Consider the following 26574-nt stretch of genomic DNA (forward strand, 5'->3'; position numbering starts at 1 on the left):
TCACTCGCAAATGCTCAGGGGCAGGTTGCCACCACCTTTGTGTCCCAGGGCAAAGTACAGTCTACCTTCAGATGTCCATGCTCAATTTACCACCGCTCACTGAGCCTCGCCAGAGTGCACCAGGTGAGCTACAGAGCACACAAGGAGCATGAAATGATACTTTTAGCCATCAGCGGATGACAGCTGTGATCCTACAGAATATAAGATCTATACTGATGAATCCATTTCATCACACCTAGGCTACTCCCTTCTCCTCTCCCCAGCCATTCTGATCTCCAAGACCTGTCCTCCAGTCTCATCCTTTCCTGCTTTCCCCTCCATGTAGTTCCAGCACCGCTCTATTTCCTCTATTCTCCCTCCCTCCCTGCAACTTCTCTCTGTGACCACCAAGCTGCCAGTGGGAAGCCTCTTGGGACGGGACACTCTGGCATTATTCTGTTACCGCCTCGATCCTATGTTACGGCGGCCTCTGTGGCTATCTCTGCTTCAGAGTCTTGGATCTCCCTCGGTCTTGTCCTCACTAGGGAGGGAGAGGTTCAGCGGTAAGCCATGCTATATCTTATCTGTACGCCTTACCTAAGTGGTCCAATGACCCAGCGTTCCGGCCTTAGTCATCTGGGCACTATGCCATTCTAATTATTACTAAACAAAAAACAGTGCTATCTATTTAAAAAAAAATCATGAGCATGTTCTCTTAAATCATACAGGGATGACAGGGGTTGTTACTGTTGTACATCTCACCCATGTAAAACGTCATCAGTTGGTACGAATGAAGGATACTCTACGCTGCCACTACTACGGCTCTGAAGAACACTTTTAGCAGAAGAACTTTCCCCAGCGGAGTGACTATGTGAGCACTCACCCTACAACATACAGTCTTGCGAGCCCAGGAATGACAAACAAAATGGTGGCCAGTGATTACTAAGTTCTGGTAAACTTATGGAGCTTTGATTACTTACTATGGATTATTAAAATCGTGCACATCTCAGGCCCTTACCTTGCTAAATAGAATGCCTCAGCTCAATCATTTATTACCCCTGCACTCAATAAATGTATACAAAATCAATGTCAATCTTTTGCAACAAAAATCTTTCCTACTTCAGAATTGTAATTTTGATCTGAATTCATTATGAGGCATTTGTGAATTCTCGTCATCATAGTATTAATACATTCACTTTATGCTTCGGGATGAATACAGTAAGAGTATATTCGGTGTGTGTCATTACTTTTTTCACAACAGGCATATTCTGACATCAGAGCACGCTTCTAATACGAAACTAGTGCCACTCTTTACTTGAAACAACGTATTACAAGTGCGTAATGACGTTTTTGCATGTGTGCCTCTGCTGGTCTGACAGGCCCCACTCGACTCTCTCTCAATTACAGTCTCAGAATGAGAAAGCCCGTACAAATTGTAAATTGGACAGCCAGATGTATGGGCTTTTGACGCAGGGCGTGCAGCAAGTCACCTTGGGTCAAAGGGAAAGGGCAGGAGTGCGCTGTATCTGTGCAATACAGCACGTTCCTGTCCTAACCCTCTGCGCTGGCACCGTTTTGGCTGCCTAGCGCCAATCGGTGTTCTGGGCAGGATTGCGTTCCTGCACAAAGACAATGCTGGGAGGCCTTTTCCTTTGTATGTGTGCTTCAGAATGCACCACACATCGAAAAAGAAAAAAACGAGGAGGAATAAAGATATTTCTTCTTGTGACACCTTTCCTGGGGAAGCGTAAGATTTCTGGCACATCCCCAGATTTACAGCCTCCTGTAAATCTAGGAATGCATCAAAATCTATAAGTGTTGCGTGGAAACACCGACTGTAACGCCCATGGAACGCCTTCTCTGCACGAAGTAAGGCAATGCAGCGATTTGCGCTGCCTAGACTTACCCCATATGTATGAGCCCATTCAAAGCCACGCAGTGGCCACATACGTCGATGTTGTTGAAAGGTGTGTGCCACCATTGCGTCACTAAAAGTGACACACACCTCTCATAAATATGCTCATCAGTGCACAGAGAAGCCACTCTCAGCAGTTTTGGGCCAGCTGACTACTGCAGCCTCTCAGAGAGCAAAGGAGGGGCCTTGCATGGCAGCCCAGCCAACTCCCACATGCCCTCACCAGGAGTTCCACTGATGAGCTCAGATACCATACCCCAAAGTGGGTGATTTATAAGAATATTGATATCAGAGTTCGATACCCTTATCAAGGGACTCCACCTTGAGCCATATACCTTTATATGATCATGGAAACTCATAATGTACTTATAATGTAAAACTATGGGTACTATGATCTATATATTCTGCACAAATCTACACGGTGTAATATTATTGGTTGATGCCCGATTATCTGTACACACAAATACATTATGTATTCCTCTGATTCCGTTCCTTAATTTACTTTACACACATTATTTGTTTGTCATTCATCACTGTGTGAACACTCATGAGCGTTGAGTACTTTTTATACAGCAGTAAAATATTCGATACTTGCTCGATATGTGTCTCTTTGTTTCATTAATGAAGTAGTTTAACCTCATTTTAATCTGCCAATTTTTCCATTTATTGAATTACTTAATCTGTGGTTATATTTGTTAAGTCTTTCATCACACTTTGTTCTATGTCTAAAATTCATTGGCAACAAGCAAGACACCGAATAAACAAATATTAGATCTGGAGCTGACAAGTGTGCCAGAAATAGCGATCTTCAAGCCATGTAGTGTTGGCTCAGAGACAAGAGGTACCATGTTTTTATTAGACTGATACCTGATACAGATCCACTACAAGCACATTGCCACCAAGATTTCCTTACTCCACAGAGTAATTATGCTTTGAAAACGAAACATGCAACCACACTTTCTCCTTAACTCTGAACTGTTTCTTACTGAGAGAATGCTGTCAAGGCTGAGCTCATTCACTTGCACACAATCTCAAAAGAAAATAAAGATATTTTTCACTCTTCTGGCTATACTAGCCTCCATTCATCCATCCTACTGGGTCTCTTTGGGGTATTTCCTGCGAAGATGAGATACAAACAATACCACTGTACGTCTGTGTCAGATAAATTCTAATTTGATTTCTTTTTCATATTGCTTTCTTTCCTAGTTGTGTTAATATAGTCATCATCATTTTTATACATACGCCCTATTCAAGGTTATTGTTTAGTAACAACATCTGAGTGATTTGGATTGGCCAGGGTAATGCGTGCTAACACCTTCACGAGCTATAACCCAATAACCCAAAGCAGCAAAATACATGCATTTATGCCAAGATCCTCAGTACACTTCATGGGTGATAAGTGGGCTTTTGGTCTAATTTGTGGTACAACATTGTGGTGTAGGTCAATTTTGGTCGATGCTGATTGGGCCATCCCCTCCTTGCCCACACATTCTCTTTCTAGTTTCTTTGCTAACACCTCATGGTCAGATCTTAGGGACAGCCTCAACATGTAAAAGAGTATGGATCCCCCTTGTTAATATCGTACCATAGTATCAGCCCACTTGTCTGGTTAGAAACCACCTTTCCTGATATATGTGGATGTGGCTCAAAGTGATTTAGAGGAGGAGAGTGCAGGTCAACAGTCTGTCAAGAGCAAGTGTCTAGACTCAACAGAAAAGTTCTATGAAAGAGTTATCTTCTCAATACCTACGGATTATGACACCTCATCTGGCTACAAGACTCCTCATTTACACTGCTCCAGGAGCTCTGGGCCTTTATAAAATGCCTAAATCATGAAAGGGACAGGCACACATTATTTACGAGTACCAGCTTTCAATATCAGAGTCTCTTCAATTGCTCCAGGGAATCGTGAACACACTTTACAGATAAAAGCAAGAATTTGAAGTAGCCAACTTTCCAGGTTTCCCTCCACGCTGTACCCACTGAGGACAGCAATGAGGAATCCCTAGGAATAATTATAGTACATGCCATCATATGCAATCACTTGAGCCTAAGAATTGTGACTGCTGATGAAGCCTTTCCTTCAGACATGAGGAACAAAAATGTTTGTTCCTCTAAGCTTTAATGCGGCTTTGAAGTTCTAAATAACGTCTGTGAGTTTGGCAGCTCTGAACAGGGTTTTAGCCCTTGTTTAGGGATTTGAATTCTTGTTTTCTGCAATACACGAGGAGGAGGAGTAATTTGAAGTTCTAAAGAACTGCGGGCGAGTTTCCTCCAGGATTTCACATTGGGCAGGTTGCTCTCTGCAGTGCTGGCATCTGCCTCCATCACTGCAACTTAGTGAAAGTTGTACCTGAGATCTTGAACTGTCAATGCAGTTAAGAATATATTGATGCTCTCCCTATGCTTTCTAGGTTCAAAGTTATTGGCCCCTTTGGTGGGTGATTTAGAGAAGAACTCCTTTGGGAATTGGAGTATGACTTTCCCTAAAAAGTATTTCAACGAAGAGCTTGATGCTGTGTCAGTTCTTTCTCCTCACATTTAAGCTTATCTGTTACTTCCTGTCTCATATATATGACTATACCACCTTTCTCTGAGTTACATGAAATGTTAAAGTCAGTGTCATTTTCAGAAATTCCTTTTTCGATAGGGAATGTCTGGGTCTAATATTAGTGCTCCATCACCAAAAGCAAATACGTGACTTTGTAGTTTGTGGTACTGACATATTTTATCCACTAACAAGGAACCATGCTCCTATCAACAGTTCCACATGAACTACTGGCTGACTTGTGTTTGCAAAGTGTTACTATTCTCATATATTGATGAAAGTACACTTCTTTTTCTATGTGATAATGTAGGGTTTTGCCTGGAATAAAGTTGTTGAATGACCCATTGACCAATCTTGTAGGGCACAGCACTATTTAACTTTCAAAATACAACTGTTCCATAGTTTTAATTCTGTTACAGTTTTGGGGGCAAGTACACAAACTATGATTAAGTTGTGAGTTGTTACCTGTATTGAACTTATCATGGTACTTAGTGCAAAAACTGTGGCAGAATCTCTCAATGTTGACTGGCTGTCAAATGTCCCTTGGGTGTCCATCAGCAACACTGCCACCTGCAGAAGAGAATCAGTTCATAAGTATGCAAGTCAATCCATGGAATCATTGTGGAGGTGAACAACCTGGGTATGTGATCAATTAAAATGGTGTATATTTCTGAAATTGAACATTACCAAAGAGTACAAAAGATAGAAATAATCATTTCCACTGACTTGCCCCAAATTGAGGCTCAGATGTGTGAAGCGTGTAAGAAGAGATTTTCTCCTAGATAATAGTGTGACAGCAAAATGGTACTAAATAAACATGTTTACTGTAAATCACTGCAACATCATATACATCACACAATGTATATGATAAATACACAAATAACATATCTTTGACACTCAATTTACCAACCTTAAAAAGATGTATGAAATGCAGAGTAAGCCTTCCAGGAATTCTAACTTTTGACCAGCAGGTCGCAGCAAAGTTAATGTTGAATGTTCAACAAAAAATCCATCTTTTCGTTATGAATCTCATGGTCCTTTCTGCCTCTGTCCCTTCTTATTTTTACTGTGGCCACCTATGTACCCTTATCTCTTCTAATGTTTTCCCATTTCTAGTCCTGCTACTCTAGCCTAGCCTACGCCTGGGCTGAACCAACATGCGAGAACGGATGCAGTAGACGGGATCATCTGCCGTCCAGGGTAATTCACCTCAGAGACACAAACACAAAAACTCAAAAAGCAAAGGAGTAAAATCTACATGAGGTCAGGAAAGTCCCAGTCTTCCCAAACCTGACTTAAATAAGGACATTCTAAATCTTATAAGACTGATTTTGATCAGTAAAGGAATTATGGGAGGGCGTTGGTGTAACACAGAAGGCTACTTGAAGCAACAGAAGGATTCTTGGGCGGAGAGAGAGTATCCAGCTAGGTTGGCATGCACAGGATTAAAAATGGTTCCACTGTAAAGGTCAGTGTAATCTTATTTACTGGCCCCTGTTGTGAGGTACTGAGATACAGTCACATCCTTTAGGTTTTCACAAAACTTTGGGACTTTAATTTCATTGTAGACATAGGTCCTAGGGTACATGAAGAGGACGTACAGTAAGAAGCCCAAGTCCTATTAATGGGGATGTTTATGAAAGAGTGAGCACTAAGTACAGATCCAATGTACACATGTTGACAGTGTTCTCCAGTCAGCATACACTAATAATAACCTAGGTCATCTATTTTGAAATCCAAGGAAAAGTCAGTGCAAAAAGTGATTTGCTCCTCTAGCTCATAGCTTCTTTCCATGTTCCTTACAGTTAACCCAGCACATTCTCTGTGCTAACGTCCGAGCTGCTTATCATTTACACAACTCAGATGTGCTGTCGTTCCTATTTCCACGTAATACGCTCCTAAACCTTCTGAAACCATTCAGTCACATTTTCTGCCATCTGCATCTTGGCAATTCAGACACTTCCTAAAGCATTTACTAATAGTTTCAAGTTTTAGAGGTACAGCAATACAGCAGAAGAATTCCACCGTCAATATTTCAGTTCAGAAGACAATCTTATAGGCTGCTGGATTGTTTTATAATTTACTGGGTACTGCATGAAGTAAATTCTATGGGCAATAACACATATTTCATGCCACGCAAAAATAAATCTTTCCTTGAAGAAGAGTGATTGCTACTAATTTGGAACCAAAAGATCAGCAATGGCCACCCTCTTGATTTAAGGTGGGTGCTCTGTATTGTCTAACAATTTGCTGATTTGCAACTTTTTTTTATTACATTGCCATGAGCATTACCAAATCACCCTTTTAGGAAAATTATACACATTCACCATTCATCACAGAACATCAGTTCTGTGAGTAGCTGGACTGATCGCACGTCTATCAGAAAAATAGGGATCCTTAGTCGAAATGGCAAAGTGCTGCATTAGCTAATCTGTACAGGTTACCCTCTGTAGTGCAAACGCTACTGGTAGTGGGAGTCTCACTTCCTCCAGACCCATAGGATGTCCTAGCATCAAACCAGGTGTGGAACATTGTTTTTAATGCAAATATTGAATACAAAGTTCTCTGTCAACATCTACTAGGTGCAGACAGAAAGTTTGGGGGTGGTGTTTGCCTAGAGTCAATGAGGGAAAGAACACCGGTATTCTATACCAAGTAAACTGTACTCACCAGTACGTTCAGGCCTCCATCTTCTAGACTACGAGGTAGATTGAAAATGTCAGTAGGCAACCTTGTTATTAGGCACTCAGAGAAATTCTCAAGAAGTGCATGCCAATCTGAGCATAAGATTGTGTCCCACCATCCATAGCGCGGTCAAGCAAGCAATTTTACAGCAATCAGAGATGCAAACAACCACAAAATATTCGAATGATTCATTGACGATTTGAAAATGGATCAGAAGAATCAGTATATGTGACAAAAAAATAATGTATAAGAACCTAGGGAACTTAGTAGTAATTAGATAGAATGAAGACATTGCCGGACATCCAAGATATACAAAGTTAACCATGTAGTATAGACTCTTGGTGAGTCACAAGGTGAAGATGACGTAGAGGGTGTTACCAAAGTCCAATCTGCTGCTGCTGCTGATGGAAGCTTGCATGACAGACCTTCAAGCATCAAGCAGTAACCATTTTAGGACTTTCTTGAGTAGCTTGCAGGTGTGGAACCAAGGGGATGTGACCGTGTTGACTTGGTTGGTTATCAGGATTTGGTTTGTTTAGGAAGGAGGATGTGCTTAAGCTGGTTTCCTCTTTCTCTTGTTTGATATACATACATCGAGATTTGGTTGTCGATGACAATGCTTTTGTTCCTGGCTCAGTAAGATGGATGTGGAGTCCGTTTTAGCTCTCTGGGTCACCAAGGCAAAGACCAGAGAGGTGTGTTTTTTTGAAGAGGAACACTTCTATTTTATTGGTGTTGAGTTTTAAGAAGTTAATTTTCACCCATTCTGCAACACCTGGTGACGTTTGCGTTGTTCGAGGTGTCTTCTAATAGGGAGAGGGTGAGCTGGTTGTCATCTGCATATGAGCTGATGCTGAGTCGGAGCGCACGGATGAAATTGAAGAGAGTGGGACTCAGGGAGGAGCCTTGAGTGACTCCTCAGATCAAGTTGCAGGTGGTGGAAGAATACAGCGCAAAGCTGATTGTTTGGGTGCATCCTGAGAAGAAGGAGCTACTCCATTCAAACGCCGGTCCATCGATTCTGGTCTCGTGGAGGTGTTTGATGAGAATGGCATGGGATACAGTGTCAAATGTAGTTAAGAGGTAAAGTAGTATGAGTGACACTATGTTCCCCTTGTCCATTTGAGGCAGATATCATTAGAGGGAAGTCTCTGTGCTGTGGTTGGATCTGAATTCAGACTGGGAAGGGTCCAGGAGGTGCTTGGCCAGTCTGGGGTTGATAAGCATTTCTAGGACTTTGGCTGGGAAGGGCAGGAGGGAGATGAATCTGTAGATGGCCAGTGTCTTGAAGTCCACCGAGGGTTTCTTCAGGAGTGGTAAACCCATGTCTATAACATGGGTACTCGCAAACATTTTCCGAGGGGCCAAAAAGTTTGGTCTGTGATGTGCCCGGGGGCCGCATTGATGCCAGGGCAGTGGCGGTTGGTTAGGGTGCCTGGGGGCACTGGTGGCAAGCTAGGTGTAGGAGAAGCAAAATATATATATATATATATATATATATATCTTGTGGCTGAAATGAACAATGGGAAACCAGAAAACCTGGAGTTAATCCCGGCTTCCCCACTTTTCCAAATTGTGTGATTCTAGGCAATTGTTTCCCTCCTTTTTCTGCATTATCGCAAATAAGACCTCAAAATATGATTTCTTGGTGTACGCTGCACAAAACCTGCTTCTCTGTTTGATTTAATGAACTATAATGTTGTTCATGTATGATAGGAACCCAGGCCACCCATAAAGTGCACATAACAAGTGACATCCCTCTTTAATTTTACTATTGGTGGTGTTCTCAGGGTAAGGGGACGAATTAATGTTTACAAATTTATGTTTGAAAACTATCACTTTTACATGAATACATCTCAATGTACCGATATAACAAGTTGTACTAGGGTGTAAAGGTTCTGTATGTTAACTAAATACACTTTTTTAATTTTGAAGTGACTGACATAGTTTTACACTTATGCTGCAAGATGTCTTTAAAAATGAAGGCATTTCTAAAGTTAAGTGCAGGAGTTCCTAGTCACTTCCTTTCTTTAACACCAATTAAGTTTAAATAAATGATTGTGTGTCTATTTAGATTTTTTATTGTTAGTGCTGAGTCGAACAAACAGCTGCCCAGTGCTCCTGTTGCCCAGGGGGCCGCATGTTAAGGTCAGAAGGGCCGTATGAGGCCCACGGGCCGTACTTTGAGTATCCATGGTCTATAAGAATCTGGGAAGAAGGGAGCAGAGACGGATTGAGGATGGGCGTGAGAGCTAGCCAGATGGGGCCTACTCCTTTGGCAAAGCAGAAATGTGAAGAAGGAGCCAAAGGGGCTCCTGTGTGGATGGAGTACATGGTTTTGGCACTTTCCAATAGGGTGATGACTCGGCAGCAGGCCAGGGCCATTTTGTAGGTGAAGCAGAGAGAGAGTTGGGTGCAAAGTTTCTGTGAAGGGGTTATGGTTGTGAAGCTACTATAGTGAGGATTTCTTTAGACGTGTTCAAGCTTGTTTGGATCTGTTTGATGAGAGCTAGGCCCTGGGCTGTTTTGAGTTGTTGACAGTTTTAAATCTAAAGGGCTGACCTGTAAGTGTCTCTATTGTCGTTGTCATGGGTGTTGTGCCACCATTGTTCCATCAGCTTGCAGTGATATTTGGTGAGTCTGAGGTCTTCTGTGTACCAGCTAGCTTGAGGTTTTGATAGATATGTAAAGGTTGTTCTTAGAAATGACAGAGAGTCCAATCAGGTTGTGTTTCGTGTGTTAGGTTCATACTGGAATATATTAGGTTGTTGTGGTGAGGTAGGCATCATGACTAAAACTTGGTGATCCAGATATCTTTGGGGATCTTCTTCCAGTTGCACTGGGAGGTCTGAGTGTGAGTGGTTCTGAGCTGATTGGACAGGTGCAGGTTGAAGCGGACAAGGGAGTGGTCAGTTCAGGTGAGCAGGGTGGGTTTGTCCTCCGTGATGTTGGGAAAGTTGGGGAAGATTGGGTCGAGGAGGGGTCTGGCTGTGTGGGTGGGGTTGTTCACTCATTGGGTGAGCCTAAAATGCATGGGTCTACTAAGAGATTGGTAGAGCTGGCATTGGTCTGATCCTCAAGGTGGTTGAGTAGAATGAAGGAGCTTCAGGCATGTACCAGAGGGGCAATGAGGTCCTCTACAGTGAAGATAAAGTTGGATCTTATTCGAGGGGGCTGGTAAAGTAGCTACCCTGCCAGGGGGGTGGTGCTTGAGGTGCTGAGTTTGAAGTCCCTGTGTTCTAGGCGGTCACTGGTGACTGCTGAGGTGATGGAACTTTAAATTTTCTCTTCGTAGATGATAGCAAGTCCTCTTCCAGTTCCAGGTTTGTTGGTTCTGTTTTGTCTTACGGTCCTGTATCCGGGTGGGGGGGTGGCTATTGCAACATCCAGAGCGGATGTTGGGTTAAGCCAGGTTTCGATGAGAAATATTAGGCCAAGAGAGATGTCATGCAGGAGGTCCAATACTTCTGTGATATGTTAGACGAGCGGGTGTTGAGGAGTAGGCACGCAAGGCTGGGGTGCGTGTTGTACCTGATGGCATCAGGTTTCATGTGGTGGTGTATGGTATGTGATGTGCAGTGACAGAGGGGGTCAGTGGGTGAAAGTTGAGTGAGACACAGAAGAAACAGCAGGATGGGTAGGAAAACATATGTTCAGTTCTAGCAGGGACGAACATCTGGGGTTCATGTCGAGGAGGGCTTTCACCAAGTAATGTCTCGGGCTGCAGTGGGTGGTTGGCAGTTAAGGGGTCCTGACACAGGGCAACGTCGGAAGCTCGGATGTGCACAGACAGCCTTGCCTTTGGCATGTCTTCTCCTCATTAGAAGTACACCAGCTACATGTGTCCACTGCGTATCCGCACTGCGGCTGCCATTAAGAAGTTCTGGAGGAGGAGATCTGGACGCAGTGGGTGAGTTAATTGTTTGTGAAACAGGAAAGGCAGGTGGGAAGCAGTATTGGGAAAGGCAGGGAAAGACCTTTCACCGAGAGGTGTAAATAGGTGCAGGAGGAGAATTAGAGACAAAGGCCCATATTTATACTTTTTAACGCAAAACTGCATTTGTGCACTTTTACCTCAAAAAGTTAGTGCCGGCTTGCGCCATTCCAGGACGCCAATCGGGTGTCATATTAATGGAATGGCGCAATCCAGTGCAAAGGGTGGCCTAGCATTAAAAAAAAATGACGTTAGCCAGATGGGGGTGGCGGTATGGGAGAAAAATTATGTTAGCCTGGTTAGAGGCAAAAAAAATGCCTCTAACCAGCCTAGAGTAATTTTCTGACACAAAACCATCCATACCACATGACTCCTGTCTTAGAAAAGAAAGGAGTCATGCCCACCACTCCAATAGCCAGCACAGGGGACAAGGGTCCCCTGGGCATGGGCATTGCCATGCAGGGCAGCCCAAGTTGGGCCCTCGATAGCACTTGAATTAAAAAAATTAAAATACTTACCTATACTTACTCTACTTACCTGGGATGGGGTCCCCTATCCTCCGGCTTCCTCTGGTGTGGGTGGGGGTGTTCCTGGGGCTTAAGGAGGGCACCTGAGGACCCATTCCATGGTGTCCAACCATGGAAATGGCTCCTCAGAACCCCTAATGCCTGGTCTGACCCAGGCGTTAAATAATGGTGCAAAGAAAGCTTTGCACCATTATTTAGCCCCTCCTCCCGCCCGTGCATCATTTTAGCACGGGGGGATAAATATGGGGCTAAGGGGTTAGCACCATTTTTTAGCTTGGAACACCTGCCTTGCCTCTCATTGACGTAAGGTAGGTCCATGCATCTGAAAAAGGATGCAAACACCAATATTTTGACGTTAGACTGGTCTAACGTCAAAATATAAATATGGAGTTTGTTTTGCACTGAATTTGCATAAAAAAATGATGCTAATTTGGCGCAACTGGGGTATAAATATGCCCCAGAGCGCCAACATGGAAAAAAGAGGCAAAACAAGCATGAGGAAAGAAACAACAGTGGGAAAAAGGAAAACGAGTGAAAAAATGGTGCTAATCAATCAAAGAGAGTAAAGAAAAAGGATGAAAAAGTACAGAAAGCAGTCAAGACGGAGCAAAGAGAGGCAAAAGACAAAGGAAGGAGACTTGAGGGCCTCAATCCAGCAAAGAGGAGGTCCGAAAGTGCCGCCACTGCTCAGAGGACTGAGCATATCAGCAGGAAGCAGCTAAGTTGGTCAGACAAGACCAGGCAACACCTTCGAAATGTGGAGCTAGCTGAATCCCTTTGGTAGTTTGCTTCCTCTTCCAAGTGCACTGCCAGCAGTAATTCACCACGGTCTAATGGTCTGCTTGATAGCTCAATTGCTCGCTCGCACGGTTGACCAGAGAATGCACTCCCAAGCATACTGACACAGAGTACAGCTGTCATGCTGCCCTCGAGAATCAACCCTAATTTTTCTTGTAGAGAAAAGTGAAATGATGCTAGAGTCAAAATCACAACCACCAACTTAGTTACTAAAACCTGAAACACCTGCAAAACATGGCGCTGCCTTTAATAGCAGAGGCATCACACATTTGAAAGGGCCTAAAAATAGTCTATGATGAAATTAAAACATGGACTTCATCATCATAGCCACTGATTTGCAGATTATCATTCCTGGCAGCAAAAGGCTACTTCTCAGCATTCGTGTGAATGACCCGAAACATTTTCTTGCCTTCTAGAAAGGTACGAGTGACGCCAAACATGACCGTCCTCACCAACCCCCAACTTCACACACAATGCAGCTATGTTCAATCACCCCAGAGCAGCAGAGGCACAATACAGTGGCTCCCTTGGATTCTCTACAGTCTGACATAAGGCACTGCATTCCTGAAAAGAAGTAGGTAAGAAACCACGTTTTATTGATGCATCCGGCCCAATTGGGGTCAGAATGAAGAAAGGGGTCCTGACCCATTTAGCTCTACCTATACTTTTTTGCCTCTGGGCCCACCAATGTTTTGATCTGTGCTGTGAGTGGGTCTCATTAACTGGGTCACACTCACAGTAAAGCTGTGAGGTAGGAGGCTCTGGGCTGAATGCATGTGGTCATGTGTACACACACAAAGGTGTGCACCTATGTATGGGTTAAGGAAGTGGGATTACTGTTAACTCAACCTGGTATTTTCACACTGGTGCGGTGGTGCAAAGAGGACTTATAATAAATTGCTTATGTCCTGTGAAGGCATTATAATTTGTTTGGGCATTCTAAAAGAAACATTTTCATTTCCTTTTGACTACAAAGTGTTTGTAGTGCCTTTCTGTAAGTGTGTAACGCTTTACTGCAGTCACACTGCAGATAAAAATTGCACAAAAATGATAATTTAGCATTGACTTTAATATTAATTTTGCCATATTTGCAAACTTCTAATACTTTGGGTTATGGCATAATTTTCTGAGTCAACCCTTAATTAGATTCAGGCTTTGAACTGACCTGCAGGAATTAATGTGCTAGCCAGCAGCTAGATTAAAGCAGCCCGGACACAATCGGGCCATTTGGAGGGGATTAAACCTGTTTCTTGAAAGGAAGAGGGTGAGGATAGAATCCGTACAAATTAATTGTGTTCACAGTATTTGACAACCCTGAGCATGCCCTCCCAGAGAAACAGTGGGCCTCATTTACAAGAAACTGGTGCCTCATGATTGATGCGCTAGTTTTCTTGCGCTGCCCTGCGCCCTCCAAATGACGCCATGGGAGCGCATTTAAAGTACAGTGCTCCATGGCACACAGTGTCCACAGCTGCGTCAGAAATTCTGACGCAGTTGTGGCTCTAAACCGTAGCATTGCTGGACTAGCGTCAACATTTTTACACTAGTCCATCAATGCTAGGGGAGGCCCCCTTGAAAACAGCACAGTGTCCCTTTTCACACCTGCCCAGAGCAGACGTTAAGAAATGACACTGTGACAGCCGCAGAATGGCGCAGTGAAATCTTGTAGATTTCACTGTGCCATTTCTGTGGCCCTTTTTGTGGGAGACGCCTTCATTAAACCTGGTGCACTGTATAATGTGGCCCAAGGCTTTACAAGCTGGCTCAATGGCACCATTGTGTCAGTCTGTAAATGTGGCGCTGTGTGGGGGACTGTTTGTCCTGCCCTAGCATAAAGAAATGACACTACGGCGGCACAAGGGGCTTGTAAATGAGCCCACATATGTGAGTAGGCAGGCTTCTGTCTCCTTCCTGTCCAGGAGACCCCTTTGAAAGTTTGGTGGGAAGGAGCCAGTTTGGCAGTGGCAGTACAGGGCCCGAGTTCCAGCTCATCAGAGAGTGAACAGTTCCAAAAATAACCTTCCATAAATTCTAAAAATTTAAAAGCCATTAGGCCAGTAACCAACACTCATGTTGGATGGATTCTGTCACCTGAAGCACAGTACAAAAAAAGTCAGCCTTAGTTCATTCCCCTATATGGGAGCTGCACAGTGGGTACCTGAGACTGCAGGCAGAGGAAAACTGAACTCCTCTTTGAGGTTTACTAGATAGCCCCCATAGAAGGGCAGCACAGTGGTGGACCAACATGAGATGCAGCACACATTGTCTAAATATCTCCTAGAGTGGTCTAGTACCCCAGGAGTGGACACATCACTGAGTGCCTTGAGTACCCTGTGCCCCAGCACTTAGATATTTGGGTGTATTTCGGAGAGACTTGTGCTGCCGGAGCTGCACTTTTTTTTGATGTTTCTGTGGCTCAAGTCTCTTACCCATATCTATGAGGCCACGCAAAGCCACTTTGCATGGGTTTTCATGGTTTCATAGATATTGAGTAAGGTAAAGCAGCACAAATGGCTGCATTGACTTACTATGCGCCGGAGAGGCGTTTCATGGGTGCAACACCCAGGGATTTTGATGCTCCCTCAGATTTACTAAATGACGTTAAGCTAGGACAGAGCCAAAACCTTATGCCTCTCCAGGGGTGGTGTAACCTCATTTTTTCCTCTTTCTGTTTGTGCTGTATCCTGCAGAACACATAGAAAGAGGAAAACACCTCTCAGGATTGCTTTTGTGCAGGAAGGTGCCCCTTCCTGCACAAAAAAATATTCTGCATGCAACGCAGACACCCTTGTACCATAGTGAAAGTGTACCTGTGTTGGCGCTAGCCACAAACTTTGTGCGCTCGGTAAAAGGACAAGAATGCACCGTATTTCATAAATACAATGCATTCCTGCCCTTTCACATTGGTATAGGGTAGCAGAGCAAAAAGACTTGAGGCAGTGCCGCATGCCAATTGCCCAAAAATATGAGCCCTGGTGTGGGCTGGACCTCAGGTACTGTGGGATTCTGATGCACTTCCTTTACTTAGACTTCCATGAAGGGCCAATTCACTGAGAACATTGCAATATGCCTCCCCCATCTCCCATGCTTGTGTCTGGGGAAGCGGGGAGCACCCCATACCACAATCCTTGCACACATGGATACGGGATCAAGAGGGAGGACAGCCAGCTCCAGTGCCAGCACATGTGGCCTGAGTCAGTCTGCTGGAGCCAGTAGGGAGCTGCGGGGGTTCTCATGCGTTCTCCAGCAAAATCAAATCAGGTGTAATAATTAGGACCTGGAAACCTGAGATAAAAAGACGTCCCAAGGATGCAGTTAAAAAAAAACAAGCATTTGCAATGCTATAGGTCTAACATTTGCTTGGGCTCGAGCTATTGGTGTTGTACATGCATTACTGGACTTTTCTTGTCACATAAATGGTCAACACTGCTGCATAATTTGGTCCCCTCTACCACATAATTGCAGTGTGCCTGCATATAGCTAAAGCACTTCCATTTACCTTCTTCCTCTGTCTGCAGCAAAAAATGAAAATATTACCATTATTTATTATATTTTTTATATTATTATTTTGCCCCCCAACCTAGAATGGGGACCCAGTGATGACCTAAGTGGAAAGAGCACGTCGTGTTGACAGTTTTGATGGTAGTCCCCTTGCCTTAGGACCACCACACGGTGAGGTATGGGCAAAAATGTTTTGTAAAAGAAAGGCCCAGCAAAGCATTATGAGATGAGTTTCTGAGTGCAGCGAATACTGTAGTATCTTGACTGTAATGCTCGGAACAGCCCCTAGAGGGCACCACAATAAAAATTGTATTTGTTAGAAACATGGTCATGTAACCATATAGTCAATCTCGAGACAGCATAACAACATGAAAAGAGAATGGCAAAACATAATGCAGTGTAACCATATATTTAGCGGTAGAGGGGGGAGTGCATTACACATTTTTAGGTCTAGCAGGCCTACTATAATAAAATTACAAACAAGGCCCTTAAAACACAAACTATTCACAAGTGTAAAACAAAAGTTCCAGCCATGAGAGCCTTAAAAAGACACTTAATGGTATGAGGGGTTAGTATTTTGTGGTCCCCCAACCTAGTGTGGGGACCCAGAGATGACCTAGACAAAAGAGCGTGCTGTGCTGAACATTTTGATGGCGGTCCCATTGTCCTAGGACCACCACACGGTGAGTTAAGGGCAAAACTGTTTTGTAAAAGGAAAGCCCCACAAAGCATTATTGGGTGAGTTTCTGAGTGTAGCAAATATTGCAGTATCTTGACTGTAATGCTCAGAACAGCCCTTAGAGGACACCACAATGAAAACAGCATTGGTAAGCAACATGTTCATGTAACCCTATAGTCAGCCCCTAGAGAGCATAATCGCCTGAAAAGAGAATAGCAGCAAGTAATGCAATGTAACCATATATTTATCCCCGAGAGGGGCAGCACATTCATTACACATTTTCAGGCCTATTACAATAATATTACAAACAATGCCCTTAAAACACAAATTACTCCCAGCTGGAAAACAAAAGTTCCAGTCATAAGCAAGCTTAAAAAGACACTAAATGGTGGGAGGGGCTATTATTTTGGGGTGCCCCCAACCTAGCGTGGGGACCCAGAGATGACCTAGAGAGAAAGAGTGCATCATGATGATTGTTTTGATGGTAGTTCCATTGTCCTAGGACCACCATATGGTGAGTTTTGCAAAAACGTTTTGTAAAAGGAATGCCACGCAAAGCATTATGGGGTGAGTTTCCGAATGCAGCAAATATTTGTAGTATCTTGACTGCAATGCTCAGAACAGCCCCTAGAAGACACCACAATAAAAATAGCATTTGTAAGAAACATGGGCATGTAAGCATATAGTCAGCCCCTACATGGCATAACCACATGAAAGGAGAATGGCAGAAGGTTATGCAGTATAACCATATATTTAGCCCCTAGCAGGCCTACTGCAATAGTATTACAAACAAGGCCCTTAAAAACAAAAACTACTCTGAGCCGTAAAACAAAAGATCTAGCCATGAGAGCTTAAAAAGGCACAGCATAGTGGGAGAGGTTACTATTTTGGGGTCCCCCCAACCTAGGTACCTAGCCAGAAAGAGCACTTCATGCTGAACAGTTTGGTGGACACCACAGGCTGAGTTATGGGCCAAAATGTTTTGAAACAGAAATGCCACGCAAGCAATATGGAGAGAGTTTCCAGAGTGCAGCGAATATTGCACTGTTGGCTCTCCCGCTGTGCCGGGAAAGCCGCATTGAGGATTTCTGTGTTTTTTTCTGTTTTAAGTGCATCAGTTTGTATATTTTTCAACTACTAAACGTTTACGTAAGTGGTACTCATGTAAAGCGTTCCTCCGATCAAGTTTGCGCTATATGAAACTTTATGTACATAAGGGGTACTCATGTAAAGCACTCCTCCGATCGAGTTTGCGCTATATGAAACTTCAAAAAATAATTAAATGAATTAAAAAGAACTCCCCTCAAGCTTTCAGCCTTTGGGCACATACACCACAAAGAAACAGCATTATTCCCAAAAACAAGGAAGAGGAAGAAACAACATACGGCCATGGAACACAAAGCGGAGAGGCAAAAGAAAAAAAGTAGTGCGCCACACTAAAGAAAATGTCCGATCGTGCAATAATCCATGTAACAGGGCAGGTCTCCAAGGCGGTAACAAAGCAGCCTCAAGGCGGGACAAATGTAAAGCATTTACCTATGAAATCAAGGGAATTTTGAGAGGCAGGCCAAGGAACGAACGAACGTGATGAGCGTAAGCTGGGTGTGGTGAAAGGCCACAGATGTAGCTTACAACAAGTCGAGAGACAGCACGTGCTTGCTGGTTAGGCTTGACCTAAAAAAGAAAGGTGTTCAGAGTCCGGTAACCACATTACAGGGACCGCCACGGGCCTGCTGCAGAACTCACCTGACAAGCCACTGCGCGGGCTGAAGAAATGTGCATACTATCTTTGTGGTTACTGCGCTCCTTGGAAAGGAGAAGAAAATATTTGGGGGTTGAACGTGGCACAGCTGATCTGCAATGGGACCCAGCCATTAATTTTAGTTGATCACCACAAATCTCCCTGGGTGGAAAATGAGTGATCAATGTCAAGCACTGATGGAGCTAGAATGTTTGTCTTATGGCTCTTAGGTGCAAGAACCTTTTTTCTAGGTCCTGCCTCTGCTTTGCAGCAAGTTTAAAGGCAGAAGAAAGACTACACTGCATAGACTGCATAGAATGGAACATTGAATGTAAAATAACAGTGAATTATTGTACATACTTTTGAATGTCATTGGAAGGTGTGACTATCCTGAAATGTTTCACTAGTGACTGCACTGTGTTTTGACCTTACGGTTTTGCCTTCAGCTATTGTGGTGTAAAACCCTGACTAAGCTAGGAGGCCCTACTTTTATTCGCTGCACCCACTGTGCTGTGTTAAGCTCATGGAGTGTGTATTGAGTTTTTAGGTTTCAGGGCTTGTAAGTGTGCAGACCGCTTGAGGTGTCTCCCGCACGGAGGGGTACAGTGAACAGTAGGGCGTTACCTGAACTGTGGGATTTGTTTTTGGTGTGCATCTCTTTTTTGCTCTGAGGCCCTTTACGGAGTATCATCATAGGCATTTCCATGTGCCATTCCGTATATTTGTAAATGTGTGTGTAGTTTTTACTAGTATATGTAATTAATTGGTTTCTTTTTTATAAGCAAATCACTGATTTTATAGCAGTTTATTAAAGTGTTGTTTGTAGGGTTGCGGAGTTTCTAGCCCACAGCACCATCTCTAAGTAAGGCTTCAACTGCTCTGCCTTGCTACCATGAGAGCAAAGTGCTAGAAAGTCATACTCTTTTACCAGTTAAGGGCTACACACAGCAGGGGCCCTAAGACACCAGTAGTGAAAGACCCTAGTTGTTACAAATGGGCCCTGTACCCACTGTCTGCCCAAGGACCCTCCAAACTGGGTTGCTGATTGTAGGCATATGCCCATTGGAGGAAAATAGGTTCATTTGGTAGGCCTTCTCCCTAATCAAATCAAGAATTGTTACTTCTTAATGAAGCTCTAGCAGAGCCAAAGATGCTGAGTTCTTGTGCTTGATGAGGTAGCTAGTGGGTGGGAAAGGGAGCAGACCATTTTCTATGTTTCATACCTTTTCTTCAATACCAGTCTGGCAGCTTTTTGAGGCTTCTGTCACACACCTTTCTGAATCTATAAATTACAGAACTGACTGGGCTCAGAACCTCCATATTCATAGACATGAGTATCCATTCCTTAAACCTGTAACGTCATGTAATTATTATCTGCAGAGGGATTTGTCATCCTTCATTCTTACCTTGATGGACTCATTTATTGGCCGAGACAGAAAGATTGCTGGGGCCCTAATTCACTCAGGAGCCCAGAGAATTTTCATATCGAGGTCCCTGTTTGCGCTGCAAGATTGACAGTGATAACAAGTAGCATAAGTAGTGCAAGCAGGATGGGGAACATTTGCTAGAACAAGGCTATGAACAAATCATGCATGATTAAAAGGCCTTGTCTTTGATCAATGTACTCCTTCTAAGCTGACTGCATGTGTAGGGATAGCTGAAAAGGCAACGCATTAACACTTTTCACCGGTTGAGGTTTATGTGGCAAGTCTGGAACTCCATTCACCTGGTTTTGTGTGAGGAGCGTGTTTAACAGTCTTGTATATGGAGTTCACCTCCAACAAGCCAATGATTAGATGTCACAACAAGTGCAGAGTGCAGACCTTCCCCAGCATCTTTATGCTGCTCCCACTCTGAGGACCATCATTCTGAGATGGGGATATCAATCTGCCCATTGTAAGGTCCATCAAAAACTGTAGGAACAGCACAGTGAATATTCAACAGCCATTACTCTAATCCCATGTGCTCTCAGGACCATTAAGGGCCATCCCAAGGCAGTCATATACAGACCTAAGCCTGATGAAACATTTGGGCCTTCATGTGAAGAATTAGGTTCAAATGACATTTGAACTCTCTCTGGAGCACCAGTATGCTTAGGTACTCCTTCAGGGCCACCTGTGAGCTTAGGACAATGAGATACTTAAATAAAGCAAAGATGGTTGTATGCTCTGTGTACACTTATTTGAGACCTGAGACACATAAGGAAAGTTTTTCTCTTCACCAGGCTTTCACTAAAGGAATCCACTGAATATTTTAACACAAGGCAAAGGTGATTACGTGCGGTGAAAAGCGTGACGGGTGCTAACGCACCCGATGCACCACAACATTGCCACAGGCTCAATTACGAGCCAGCATCAATGTTCTAGCCTGTTTCCCGCTGGGCCAGTGGGTGGAAACGCTGTTTCCGCCCCCTGGCCCACAGAAAACTCATAATAGGGCCAGCGGGCAGAAAACTGGAGTGGCGGTTTTCCATCCGAAAGAGTTTGGCGGGTGGCCTCCGCCGCCCGCCAAAATCATAATGAGTACCTTAGTCTTTACTATGGTTAATGGCAAATGATCTTCGAAATACTTGTTGCTTTCTTTAATTCATTCTTTATGGTTGGGAAAACATGTCTATAAATATTTCCTATTAGAAGCCTGTCATGAAGATGAAAAACCTATCTCAGACCTCTGATGCCTCATTCACTTCTGCACAATGTAATCTTGTAGGTCCTGCAGTATGGAAAACCAAACAGACTGAAAGGAATCAGAGTAACAGTTTGGTTCCCAGGTAACAGTGATACAAGTAGCGGAGTCAGCTACTAAGACTCCGCCCAGATAAGATGCATCAACAGGAAAGGTGTGCAGAGGGGCAGGATGACACTTTTGGTGCCATCTCCAGAGAAGGGAAACATAGCTACAAAATAACTGGAGGCAGAGGATGACACATGCTGTGATGATATCTCTGGCACCTGGAGTGAAAGGAAATTACTGAGACATCGCATGAATTTGAAGCTAGCAGAAATTAATGTGCAATGTTCATATTTCATTTTCAATTGTTATCGAACAAAGTATGCCAGATAGGCAGTTATCGAAATCACAGACATATCAAAAGAGCAATACAAGTATTATTTGCTAAAAATGCAACTTTCATACCTTTTTGCCATCAGGTTTGTCCACTAAGAAGACTTCACTCCATATCTGAATGCCCGTGGTCTCTCTTTCCGAGCCTCCCCTCCACGAGAAGCCAGTCAGTGGCTCGTTATAATCACCAAGCCAGTCAACTGGTTCCTAAAAATGTAAACACAACTGAGCATTACTTTATCCCACACATTTACTCAAGAATATGTCACAATATGTAGGCTGCCAACTTTAGTGACCATTTTAAATAGTACACTGACTAATTAGACCTTTTAAGGTAAAATCATTCTCCTCAAATAGTCATTTGTCACTACAAATCCTTGTCATAGTAGTGATGTTAGTTACTTTCTGTCCTTGAATATGGCTCCATTATTCAAGGGTATCATAAAATCAGAAAGGATTGCCTTAAGCAAAGCAAAGGCCATGCAGTGGATGTTGCTTGTAATGTTGGCATCATAGGTAAGTGATCACCTTCTACGATTAACCTCTGAGGGAAGTGAAGGTGAGTGAGAAATTTGCAAAGAACAGACCAGCAGCGGATAGGAGGGTGGAAATTATTAAATCTAGATCCAGGTGGACATCATTTAAATCAGCCTTGGCAAGCAAGATGTTTGGAGACACAGAGCTAGCCAGCAAGAGAGCTATGGCAAGGAAATTTGACAGGATTTAGATTGCATATATTTAGTAACAGTATTTAAGCTGCCTTGAAGGAGCAACAGGCAGGAATAAAAAGAAACAATGTATGAGTAATTTGTTGTTTTATTTCAAATCACTCCACGCATTTTCATATTCTGAAATAATTAAACAAAATAAGACAGTGCATGATAAAGAGCACAATACCCGATTTTGTTTAGAAAATAATTTGGATGCAGTTTCGCAAAAATTCTATCTTCGAAAAAGTACTCAAAGCCAACTTGCAATCCAGAATTCAATATACATTCTTTGAGCCACGCATTCCAGATCCAAGTTTTAAGCATTTTCCCTACAGTATATGTGTCCTACTTTGACACAGTAAACCAAAGTGCCATTGCAACTGGAAAGTTGTAACATTTTCCGTAGAAAAAAACATTTAGAAATTCTTTGAAAAATTTGCAATTCTGTCTTTCAAACTATATCTATGTGAGTGTCGTCCAGTTATCTGCGTCTCTTAATGTAAACTGATTATGGCAGAAAACCCATGCCGGGGTGTCTTGAAATGTGCATTTCTCCTTTCTACTGAACGTGATTTCATAAAGAAAAACATGCCCAAACCCTGCTTTTGAACTTGTTTAAAATTCTACCTCTTTAAACAAACTAGGGAGTCACATTTTTTAAATGGGTAGCTGATGCATGCTGCTTTTGTACCAAAACCCTTCCACAAATTTGCAAATGGCCGACAAGTTTTTCTTCCATAAGTAGGTATCACTTACTGAAAAAAAATCAGCAGTGATTCAGGAGGACGTGACCCTTACTCACACTGATATCTTTGTGAGTTGGGATCTTTAAAAAGAGAACAATCATTCCTCCCTTCTTAAATATTCCTCTCGAAATGCCATCGGCCTACCACTGATAGCCCAACTGTTGCACTGTGATGCAAACACGGGCCCAAGTCAAGTGTGAAATGTTTTGTCCCACTTTTTCAGGGGCTCCTGGTGGCACAACTCAACTAAATTATTTCATGTATCTGCTAAAAAGGCAGAGTTCACAATGCCTGCCCAAAACGGTGCCACTCAGATGGGACTAATCTCGCCCTCCCCTTTAAGATTGCCAACGATGATGCCTTCTGCATTAGTGGTGGTGTTAATTGTGCGGAGGCAAACACCATATGAAATGGTCACTGAGAAGGTAGTAATGGCTTGCAGAGAATGCTCAGTGCTAGTGATGGCTACTGAGAGGTTAAATGCCCCATTACTTGATCCACGCAAGATAGACATCCTGCTCCCTTGATTGAGTCGTCCACCCTACAAGGAGAAAGATTACAAGTTTGTGTGAGTGTTTAGAACACTTAGTTGCAGGAATGTGGTACCAAATGTTTTAGCTGTAAATAGTCAGTAGTACACAACATTGAGATGTATGTTTTAGGTATTTTAATTGTCGGATCCACCTGCGAATTGGGGAATTTGATTTACCAAGAACTGCATTCTGTCACTGTTAAGCAACGGGGGACATGATTGGATCACACACAACCGGTAATAGCAGAAGTAGGGAACAGTGCCTTTGGAGTCCTACCGTTTTGTACATATATCTCAGCATGAAGTCCATCAGGAATGATTTCCCTTTCCGAAATGCCCCGGCCACGGACACAGCTACTACTTCATTATCTCTAACAGCCTCCGACAGAAGAATCCGATTTAATGCCGATTCATCCAATTCAAATGAGTGGTCATCGTTAACAATCAGAACTTGGACCGGCCTGGCGTTCCTTTCTGTTTCCTCTTCTTCTGAGCTCCAGTCATAATTCCTGTCTGAAAATCCACCTAAAAGACAGCAAAGAACCAGAATTGGAATTCTCTGAAGATACCGTAACACCATTTTTATATTTCATGTGCTGCAGCCAAGCAAGGCTTCTACAAAGGCTGAATTTCCTACACCACAAACTGGCACAGCTACCATTGGTGCAGCAGGTGCAGTGCACCGGGTCCTAAAGCCCTCAGGGGGCCATTGAACCCTTATCATTGTTGTATTTTACTATCCCAACAGCAATCAAAGTGGCCATTCTCTCAGCTTGCACCAGGGCCCACTGCATCCTTACTAGGGTACTGCCACTACACTGCACATTAGTAAAACATATCATGGTTTGCATCATACCTATGCTATGTCTCATTTATAAGTCATCAAAATTCAAACCCACTGCTAGTTTGGGAGACTACAGTAAGCACTTAGAGCAACTGGTGGGCATCTACTAGTTATAATGACTTATCGGCTAGCGGTGGAGCCAGCCCGAAGTGAGATAACAGATATTGTACCAATAGGACCCAATATAAACAAGATTTAATAAAGTTTCAGTTTTATTCCCCTTTTTCTATCTGCCCACTTGCAATACAATATTCATTTTGTGACAGTGTTTGAAGCTACATAATGTATGAATTGAAGAATATTTTTGCCTTGTCCCTCAGAGAAGGTTTTGCCATGTTAATCAGATATGTAAAGGTGCACTGTTACAGCAAGGTATTGGAGTTATATAGCAATGTTTCCTCTATATACGGCTCATATTGAGGAAAATCTCTTTGTAAATATATTACATTGCAATAACATTATTTTAACAAACTGTACTGATCCCATAAAGTTGCATGTGAAGACTTATTCTCTCCAGACCTCAACCAATATTAAAAATGAGAGCAGCAATGTCTGCCTTCATAAATTTGTTGAAATCTATGAATATAATGATGAGCTATCTGAAGGTGATAGGAAACAGGTTCCTGACCCTTCTAGAAAAAAGCATGCTTAATCTTGCCTTGGATTAGTTCAACCTCATTTACAGGAAATTGTCCAAAATGTAGCACGCTTGGCAGGGAGTCATGGGGTGTTTTCTCGCTGGATGTGTTACCACTAATACAGGACCCCTACTTGACCATGACCAAGCAGCGTACCTCATGAGATAGGCAAGAGTGGCTATGCTCATCTTAAAGACATGTGGAGTGATCTTATATTTTAGACGACACTGCTATAGGTTCTGGTGTGACACTTTAATCACATCTATAGTTATTTTCTCAAACATATTTACTTGCAGGCTTTGAAACATGACTTTCTGCTGATTCTCATCTTTCTTACTTATCTGGATTATCTTCTACGAATAGGACCCTTATGTTGTTTACTCCATCCTTTTTATGGGGGCCATTGCATGCATTCTGACTTTTACATTCCCCTTATAAATGAACTGCTAGGATCCTAGCAGGTATCTTCCACCTTTTTATCAATGAGATAGACCTGCAACTAGAACACTTATTGGTTCTTTCCCTTTGATGGTGATTATTTATTATTGCTAGTTTAGTGAAGTCAAGAAACCGCTCTTGAATATATGGACTGGTGAGATGGTAAGTAAATGGGGAACCACAGGAAAGAAGTCATAGTTTGGCCATCCACTCCTGGTGATTTCCCTTGCTGTATCCTTGCAAGGCTTCTACTATATCCTATTAAGTTCTTTAACTATTAATAAACTAAACCTATGTTGTATCTTGTTTACAGAAAAAAGAGCCTGGTAAATAAATTATCGAGATCTATTGAAGGGAGAGAGATATCCTCAATCATATAGTTTTAAAACAATATTTAACAAATCTGTTAATTCTAGCCACTGCCATGCTCTTTCTCTAAGCCTATATGCCATACACTTTCCTGCTATTTTGCATGTTTGCATAAAAGAGGATTTCAATTGAAATGTTGTACACATTCCTACTACCTTACTCCAGCCTCACTACAAATTGCAATTTTTTCTCATGCAGATAATACTATTTCACTATTGGACTCAAACCTTTGGTTTCTGAAACCATTCATTTTGAACTCTCAACCTACATTTCATTTTCATTTTCCGCCACACAGTATTTTGAAGCGAATAAAGTCGGGTAGCTACTAACACTCGATCTGATAGGAATGCTTTTGTAGGTGGCATCCGAGCTGCTGGGGTAAAGAGATAGGTTTCCAGATAGTGGCATCAGCAAATTTGTAGGCAAGAGGTCTCACTTTACATCCACCTGTGACCACCAAAGAGACAGTGGAGCCTCCCAAAGGTGTGGAACTAGTGGCCAGTTGCCCTTGCAGCAGCAGTATGTCATTATAATTATAGTCCATTAAAACAAAACTGGGAAATCGTGATGTTGTCGCGCCCATAACTCGAGGGAAAGAAGCGTCTAGAAAGAAAGATGGGCTTGTTTGGTCCCAACGGCCTACATGCCAATATTTCGAAACATGAAAAAAGGAGATAGTGAAAAAACCTGGGGAACTTATTTTCACCATTAACTAAAATTGAAACAAGGGTAATTGTTGGCAGGAAACAGCTAAATGAAAGATATTTAAAAATTGGGAGTATCCTCTGTGAATTGGGTCTGTTGACATGTATGCAAATGTTTATCGTATTTCCAGCGAACAATACCATGACCGCAAATGTAACTCTCAAGAAAAGGCATAGATGATTACACTGAAAATAAGTTCAAAAACAAAAAATATGTAGGGGT

General features: G+C 42.8%; 1 protein-coding gene across 3 annotated transcripts in view; it reads right to left on the reverse strand.

The window, feature by feature from the left end:
* The window catches only part of ATL1 (atlastin GTPase 1), a 177547-nt gene that overhangs the window by 100736 nt on the left and 50237 nt on the right, over positions 1-26574 (reverse strand). For all 3 annotated transcript variants that reach the window (XM_069208685.1, XM_069208686.1, XM_069208687.1), the window contains exons 2-4: positions 23636-23883; positions 21443-21577; positions 4908-5012 (exon numbers count right to left, since the gene is read on the reverse strand). In XM_069208685.1, the coding sequence (XP_069064786.1) occupies positions 4908-5012; positions 21443-21577; positions 23636-23883 (488 nt within the window). The remainder of the gene's footprint in view (positions 1-4907; positions 5013-21442; positions 21578-23635; positions 23884-26574) is intronic.

This window comes from Pleurodeles waltl, chromosome 9 (genome assembly GCF_031143425.1).
Source record: "Pleurodeles waltl isolate 20211129_DDA chromosome 9, aPleWal1.hap1.20221129, whole genome shotgun sequence".
Taxonomy (NCBI): domain Eukaryota; kingdom Metazoa; phylum Chordata; class Amphibia; order Caudata; family Salamandridae; genus Pleurodeles; species Pleurodeles waltl.